The sequence below is a fragment of the Rhamphochromis sp. 'chilingali' genome (genome assembly GCF_963969265.1).
Source record: "Rhamphochromis sp. 'chilingali' genome assembly, chromosome: 6".
NCBI classification, from domain to species: domain Eukaryota; kingdom Metazoa; phylum Chordata; class Actinopteri; order Cichliformes; family Cichlidae; genus Rhamphochromis; species Rhamphochromis sp. 'chilingali'.
In genome coordinates, this window is record NC_137933.1 from 13,224,931 (window position 1) to 13,233,651 (window position 8,721).

Below are 8,721 nucleotides of genomic sequence, written 5' to 3' on the forward strand. Positions count from 1 at the left end.
TTATAATTTGTCCTGTAGAAATTGTACATTTAAGCTATATAGTTCCCTCTGTGATAACTCTGTTTTGAATGCCTCTTATTAACTTTTATGCTTTTACAACCCACTATGAGCAAACACTCAGCAACAGTGGGAAGGAAAAACTCCCTTCTTGAAGGAAAAAACCTCTGGTAGAACCAGGAAATCTGTCTAAACTAGTTGGGGGTTAGAGCAACAGATGCAAGTCTTCAGATCATTTGCAGTGTGACTGTCTTTGTGCACACTTTGACCTGATTCAGTTTTCTTATTTGTCAAAATGCACCATGGGTAATAAAAAACAAAACAAAAACAAAAACAAAACAAAATAGTAACGAAGGAGAATCCTCAGCAAAGATGAATTAAACAAGTTTTATTTTGATCAAATTTTTCTTTAAGTAAAACACATCTTTATTTGATGACATTAAAGTCATCAAATAAAGACAGTTTTGATGGAGCTCCTGACCCAGCCCAAGCTCTCTATGAAGACGAGGAAAAACTCCCCAGGGGGCCAGATCGATGGGAAGAAACCTCGGGAAAGCCCATTCAAAGAGAGATCCCCTTTCCTGGGATGGCTGGGGGGGTTACAGGAGCTCCAAAAAAGCTCAATTTTTATTTATTTATTTTTTAAGATTGACCCATCCTATCTATTCCTGTCCAACAGAAAAAAGAAAGGAAGTTACCACAATGTATCACACTTGCATGATAAGGTGTGAATTGTGTGTTTGTGTGTGTTATCTTAGCCAGGGGTGAAGCTGGAGCTCCTCCAGTGTTGGGCGCTTCTCCGGGACTGTAGTTAAACATGCCTCCAAGAAATTCCGGCATCCTTGAAAGAAAGAAAAGATCAAAAAGATGAAGATGATAGTTCTAGTGAATCTGGAAGTGTGAAGTTTTCTTACCTGCGGACAGACGCTTTTTGATGCTCAGTTTCTTTGCGAGGAACCTCTCGGTACTAAAGTCCCGTGCATGAAGCGCTTCATACAACACCACTCCCATTTGCCACACCGTGGTGGGTCCACACCTGTAGCAGCTCCTCCTGTACCACTCGGGAGGGGTGTGAAGAGGCGTGCCTAACAAACAGACACAATTACAATTTCTTCTAAAACAAAAGACACAAATTGTTACATCTGTGAAAAGCAGGAGCAGAATATGTTACCATAGAAGATGCGATACAGAGATCGCTGTTTAACAAAGCAGCTCAGTCCAAAGTCGATGATGCGAACTCGAGGCACATCTGAGCCGGTCTCAATCAGAATGTTTTCTCCCTTGATGTCCCGATGAAAGATGTGTTTATCCTCAAGTTCCTTTACAGCATCAACTAGTTGCTTCAGAATGACCTGGAAAAGATGAAAAACACAATAATGAGTTAATGCTTTTCTGCCTTGATTGAACGCTGTACAGTCCAAGGCTCTCCCAGTCAACCTACCTTGGCCTTGTCCTCTGGTAAAGTTCTTCCTTTTTCTGCTTTGTATTTTTGCAGGTCCACAGCAGGGACAGGTCTCTCCAGCACCAGGATCAGCTCTTTGCCAATGTCGAACCACTCCAGCAAGGACACAGGTGCTGATATTCCCACTGACCCTTCTGCTTCACCTGCAAGTTTAAGCATAATGGCCACTTCCACCGAGAGCTTCTTCCCGCTTTCATCCTGAAATGTTACAACAAAGTGGATGATGAGGAACGCCGCATTCAATCCAGTAATGTAAAACTGATTCAAGTGTTGGATGCTTACCGCCACTTTGCAGTAGACTTTATTTTTGGGAATGTGTTTGATGGCAACCTAAAAGACACAGAGCATTGGTGAGCATTTCCTCAGTATGACATAATGAAAGGTGGAAACACAGCAGACGTTTCAGTTTACGATATTATCCATTATCTGCGTTACTGCCTGTCTTACTACCATCATCTGAACACTTACTGGAAAACGATCTTCTATCCGGTAGCCCGCAAACACTGCTCCGCAGCCTCCTTCTCCGAGCTGGTGCTCCTCCACATATCTGGCTTGGAATTCACCTGAACAGACAAAACAGCAAATCTTGTTTTATTACAGCTGTGACACAAATTACTCTCCTCTGTAGCCTAAATGTTCCTTTTGCCCTTCCCCTGAATATAAAACCCAAGCTGCTTGCTACTTACGTTTTTGGTCTGCCACTGATTTTTTGCCCTGGTCCACATTCCTTCTTTTTTTCTTGGGTGACTCTCTGTTGTCTCCCGTGGCCTTTCTTTTGCCATTTTTTGCGCACACCTGTTTGTTGTTCAAGTCTGGAGATGTGGAAAACACCAAAAGCACATCAGCTCACTGGATGATAGACACAAACACTAAACACCAATATCTTAAACCTAGCAACCACACTTAATCTACCCCCTTATTCAACTAATTAGCCTACCTTTACCAGAGTCCAACGAGGAGGATGCTTGCTCCTCGTCACCGCTCATATGATCAAGCAGTTTAGCCCTCTTTGCTTTCTTTGTTGTGCCCTCTTCATCTTGCACAACCTTGCGTTTCACTCCTTTGACCACATCTGAGCTGGTGGAAGGACCAGCCTGGTCAGCGACCCTCCTCCTTTTTATTGGGGTCTTCTTTTCAGGACTGGCCTTTCTTTTAGCAGTCCTGCTCTTACAATCTATAAACGACAACAACACAGTGGTGAAAAAGAGTCCCCGACATCAGGACTGGAAGTAGTTTGATGGCAAAGAATTTGAAATTGCTTTTGCTTAAATTATCACAAGTTTATTCTTGGGATAAAAAAAAACTGATCAGTGCGAATTGATACTAGGTTCACTAAGTCTTAGATCTTGATGACACTTGTTGGTCTGTTTTTACTGTTGAGTCCAAGAATAAACTTATTACCTTATTTTACCAAAAGACCGGTAACCTTTCTTTGATTAGACATCTTGTATTAAAGCTATTTTCAATCAAACATATGATTCAATTGCTCTAAAAATGATTCACACAGTGTCAACAGTTCTAGGATTTGTATTTTACCAGGATTTTATTTTATTATTTTACTTACCTTGATCTCCTGAATCTTTCTTATCGCCTGGAGTGGTCATTTTTCTTGTTTCCTCTTTCATTGTAATTTCGGAGACCCTTTAAAATCGAAAATGTAAACCGTAATGAGTTAATACTGACTTAATATTCCTTCAAATGTGCACCTTTCAAATGCTTGACTTTTCTAACTGAATTCTGTAAGTGAGCTTTATAAGTAAACTGGAAACTACGGCAACACAACATAGAATCTTGCCTTTCAGTGACTTCACTGACTGCCAGCAGTTCAAAGTAGTTTACAGAAAAACACTGGCAGACAAAGCCATAATATTTCATATGATTCAATCATTTCATATCAATTAAACAGTTTCTTTTATTTTCTTTCATCATTTGTATAAAGACCTCATGTATGGATGACAGTATGAAGATTTGTGGTTGACCACACACTAATAAACACAGTGTCAGCTACATTGTCATCTGATTTAAAGTATTTATTATGTACATTTAACTGTCATGGTACTGAGTCTGTGACCCAGTGTTTTGTGTTTGTTCATTTATATTCATTGATTATTCTTATGTATGTTTTTGGTTCTCTTTATTGTTTTCTTCTTGTGTTACATTCTTAGGCTTTAGGTTTCTGTTACTTTGCCTTGCCCCTGTGTCCCACGTGTCATGTCTAGTCACTCTTAATGCCAGTAGGCATTCCCAGAATGATCTTTCCCCCTCTGACGCTTAGAATGACCAAATATGTGCAAAATGGACAATTCAACATGCCACCATGTCGGTCTTTTATTAAATATGACATGGAACAAATGACTGAGCCATTAAATTTGTCACAAAGGTGTTCACCTAATTCCCGGCAAATGGAATAGACTTCTATGGGACCATAAGTCTTTTTGCACTTTGACATTTGTTTTACTTTTCAGATCTGTAACCTATAACTTTTATACTGTATGTGCTTTGATCATAGGAGTCTACGGGGACTTACTTACTTTTAGCACGTTTAGCAGTTGATGTTGGCTTCTTTTTCAGTACAAATTCAAATTCAAATTTTATTTGTCACGTACACAGTCATACACAGTACGATATGTAGTGAAATGCTTGGACAACTGCTCGTGACCTAAAGAAAACAAAAAAGGAAAAGGCTATGAAAAAGATAGGAAATAAATATGAAAAATTAAAAAGGGTAAATTTAACTAGGAAGGAATAAAATATAAATTAAGGTTAAAAATGAAATAACTGTACAACACAAATTAGAATGAAGGGTAAATTTAACTGGGACACACGCTCCTGCACACCAAATCTGGAACTCCTGTCCATCATGTGTCGTCCTTTTTATCTACCTCGGGAATTAACATCGGTCATTGTAAGTGCCGTTTATATTCCACCACAAGCGGACACGGTCACCGCCTTATGCGAGCTGCATGAGGCACTCACACAGCACCAGACACAACACCGGGACGCTGCGCTTATTGTGACGGGGGACTTTAATAGCGCCAACCTCAAACGCGCAGCGCCGAAGTTTTATCAACACATCACCTGCCCCACCAGAGGTGAAAGGACACTGGACCACTGCTACACTACGGTCAAGGACGGCTACAAGGCACAATCCCGCCCCCCGTTTGACAAATCTGATCACGCCGCCATCTTCCTCATGCCAAAATACAAACAAAGGCTGAAACAGGAAGTTCCGGTTCAGAGGAAGGTCGCGCGCTGGACGGATCAATCGGTGGCCGCGTTACAGGACGCACTCGATGACGCAGACTGGGGCATGTTCAGAAACAGCTCCGACGATGACGTCAACGTGTTTACGGAAGCGGTTGTGGGATTCATCGGGAAACTAGCGGATGATACCGTGGAGACAAAGACTATCACAACGTTTCCCAACCAGAAGCCGTGGGTGGATAAAACCATCCGCGACGCTCTGAGATCCCGCACCGCTGCCTACAACACGGGACTCATGACGGGGGACATGGACCCGTACAAAGCCGCGTCATATAACGTGCGGAGGGCGGTGAAAGAGGCGAAGCAGCGCTACGGGAGGAAACTAGAGTCACAACTCCAACAGAGTGACTCTAGGAGCCTGTGGCGGGGACTAAGGACAATAACGGACTATAAAGCACCAACAACCGGTATGACGAACGCGGCCGTGACTCTGGCAGACGAGCTGAACACTTTCTATGCTCGCTTTGAGGCTGCAGCTAAGGTCTCCAACAATGCTAGTGTTAGCGGCGCTAAGGGCTGCAGACAGGAAGATACTGCCAGCACCGGAAACGTGCTCGTCATCTCCGAGCATGAAGTAAGGAGAGCCTTCAAGAGAGTGAACACCAGGAAAGCAGCAGGACCAGACGGCATCCCAGGTCGTATCCTAAGAGACTGCGCATACCAGCTAGCTCCTGTGTTCACTGAGATATTCAACATCTCTTTATCTCAGTCGGTGATCCCCACATGCTTCAAAGAGTCCATCATTGTTCCTGTCCCGAAGAAACCCCACCCTGCTTCTCTCAACGACTATCGCCCTGTAGCCCTCACCTCAGTAGTGATGAAGTGCTTTGAACGCCTGGTCAGAGACTTCATCATTTCTTCACTACCAGACACACTGGACCCACTACAGTTCGCTTACCGTCCAAATCGTTCCACAGACGATGCCATCTCTCATCTCCTCCACACATCACTCACTCACTTGGACACTAGAAGGGGGAATTATGTTAAAATGCTCTTCATAGACTACAGCTCTGCATTTAACACCATAATTCCCTCCACACTCACCACCAAGCTGGAGCATCTGGGACTCAGCTCATCTATGTGTCAGTGGATCTCCAACTTCCTAACTGGCAGACCACAGGCAGTAAGGATGGGCGGACATGTCTCAGCCTCCACCACTCTCAGCACTGGAGCCCCCCAGGGGTGTGTTCTGAGCCCCCTGCTGTACTCTTTGTACACATATGACTGTGTGGCCACTACCAGCTCCACCACCATCATCAAGTTTGCTGACGACACCGTCGTGGTGGGCCTGATCTCTGATAACAACGAGACGGCCTACCTGAAGGAGATTAGGAATCTGGAGAACTGGTGCCAGAGGAACAACCTCCTTCTAAACGTCAGTAAGACAAAGGAGCTGATAGTGGACTTCAGCACTAAGCAGGAGAGGAACTACCAGACCCCCGTCATCAACGAGTGCCCAGTGGAGAGAGTGGACAGCTTCAAATACCTCGGAGTTCACATCACGCAGGACCTGTCATGGTCCTGTCACATCAACACCGTGGTGAAAAAGGCCCGACAGCGTCTCTACCACCTCAGACGCTTGAGAGACTTCCAACTGCCCTCCAAGGTGCTCAGGAACTTTTACTCGTGCACCATAGAGAGCATCCTGGCGGGAAACATCTTAACCTGGTTCAGGAACAGCACCATGCAGGACAGACGAGCTCTACAGAGGGTTGTGCGGTCAGCTGAGCGCACCATCCGCTCCGAGCTCCCTGACCTGCACTCAATCTACAGCAGGCGGTGCTGGACCAAGGCCAGGAAGATCGTGAAGGACCTCAGCCATCCCAACAACAGACTGTTCTCTCTGTTGAGGTCAGGAAAGCGATTCCGCTCCCTGAAGACCAACACAGAGAGACTGAGGAGGAGCTTCTTCCCGCAGGCGATACGGTCTCTCAATCACACCACCACACAGTACTGACCCACACATATGGTTCTTACACACACACTGGACTTTCTGGACTTTGGTTTTGCACAACACTGGTCACTATATTCTTCATTTCCGGTTAATACTTGTACAGCTGCTGTTATTGTGTATATATTTATTTATATTTAGATTTCTTCATACATTCTTATATAGTTCTATATTGTGTATTTTGTTGTACAGTTATTTTATTTTCAACTTTAATTTATATATTTATCTTTATCTTATTCTTCCCAGTTAAATTTACCCTTCATTCTAATTTGTGTTGTACAGTTATTTCATTTTTAACCTTAATTTATATTTTATTCCTTCCTAGTTAAATTTACCCTTTTTAATTTTTCATATTTATTTCCTATCTTTTTCATAGCCTTTTCCTTTTTTGTTCTCTTTAGGTCACGAGCAGTTGTCCAAGCATTTCACTACATATCGTACTGTGTATGACTGTGTACGTGACAAATAAAATTTGAATTTGAATTTGGGAAAGAATAAGATAAAATATATAAATTAAAGTTGAAAATAAAATAACTGTACAACAAAATACACAATATAGAACTATATAAGAATGTATGAAGAAATATAAATAAATAAATATATATATATACACACAATAACAGCAGCTGTACAAGTATTAACCGGAAATGAAGAATGTAGTGACCAGTGACCAGGAAGATGGCGGCGTGATCAGATTTGCCAAACGGAGGGCGGGATTGTGGCTTGTAGCCGTCCTTGACCGTAGTGTAGCAGTGGTCCAGTGTCCTTTCACCTCTGGTGGGGCAGGTGATGTGTTGATAAAACTTCGGCGCTGCGCGTTTGAGGTTGGCGCTATTAAAGTCCCCCGTCACAATAAGCGCAGCGTCCCGGTGTTGTGTCTGGTGCTGTGTGAGTGCCTCATGCAGCTCGCATAAGGCGGTGACCGTGTCCGCTTGTGGTGGAATATAAACGGCACTTACAATGACCGATGTAAATTCCCGAGGTAGATAAAAAGGACGACACATGATGGACAGAAGTTCCAGATTTGGTGTGCAGGAGCGTGTGAGAGGAACAACGTTCGCACTGTTGCACCAGTTGTTGTTCACCATTAAACACACGCCGCCTCCCCTTGACTTCCCCGAGTCCCGTGTCCTGTCCATGCGGTGAACCGAGAAGAACTCTGCCGGCTGGATGGCGTGGTCCGGCACCGCTGGGTTCAGCCATGTCTCAGTGAAGCAGAGGAGATTGCAGTCCCGAATGTCTCTCTGGAACTTTACCCTGGCCCTGAGGTCGTCAAGCTTGTTCTCCAGTGACTGGACGTTGGCGAGCAGGATGCTAGGCAGAGGTGTGCGGTGTGCACGAGCTCTCAGCCTGTTCCTGACGCCGGCTCGCTTCCCTCTAGGCCGCCGCCGCTTCCCTTTGTTCTCCCTCAAGATCTCACTCGGCCAGCTCGGATCCGGAGTTAAAAACTTCGAATTGTGAGTACATTGTATACCAATAGAAACAAGAGTGTCACTGTCATACCTAATGTACCCAATGGTGATGATTTTGCCGATTTAGAAACGCTGAAAACTAACTTAAAAAACAAAGACAAAGAAAAAGTGGTCGGAGCAGTCGTGACGGCAGCCGACCTCACCGGCGCCAGTACTGGAGCTTCCTGCTCATTGAAGACTTTTCTAAGAGGAAATGCTTAATCCAAAATGGCGTTTTAAGGGCTTGGATTAATGTCAATTCCAGCAAATATTCTTTCTTATGTTAAAAGAACATGGATCTCTGTCCGTGATAACTTCTGACTTTATAACTCAAATTTTAAGAGAGAGCTTCACTGCTAAGCTCTCATCTGTGTGGGTGTCACGGTTCGCTTGAGGACTCACAAGCAGGACTCAGAGGCACAGTCAGTATTTATTACAGTTCCACCAGGTGTATATACAAACAGTGCAGGGGATAGTGCTATATACAAAGCGGTGACAGGGAAAAGGCTCCGGGGAAATCCAGGTAGGGAAAAGCCACTTGCTCCTCTTCTGACTCTCTCTCCAAACACTCACACAAAAAGGGAATCCGCTCGGGG

General features: G+C 44.1%; 1 protein-coding gene across 1 annotated transcript; it reads right to left on the reverse strand.

The window, feature by feature from the left end:
* LOC308398464 (serine/threonine-protein kinase pim-2-like) lies at positions 1-3,063 on the reverse strand (the record flags this gene model as incomplete). The annotated part of the gene is made up of 8 exons (XM_080885121.1): positions 1-838; positions 912-1,082; positions 1,169-1,349; positions 1,439-1,657; positions 1,742-1,789; positions 1,928-2,022; positions 2,397-2,633; positions 3,024-3,063. 8 exons carry the CDS (start codon positions 3,061-3,063, stop codon positions 747-749), a joined length of 1,083 nt encoding a protein of 360 aa, XP_080741247.1. The 3' UTR covers positions 1-746.
* Between the last annotated feature and the right edge of the window lie 5,658 nt (positions 3,064-8,721).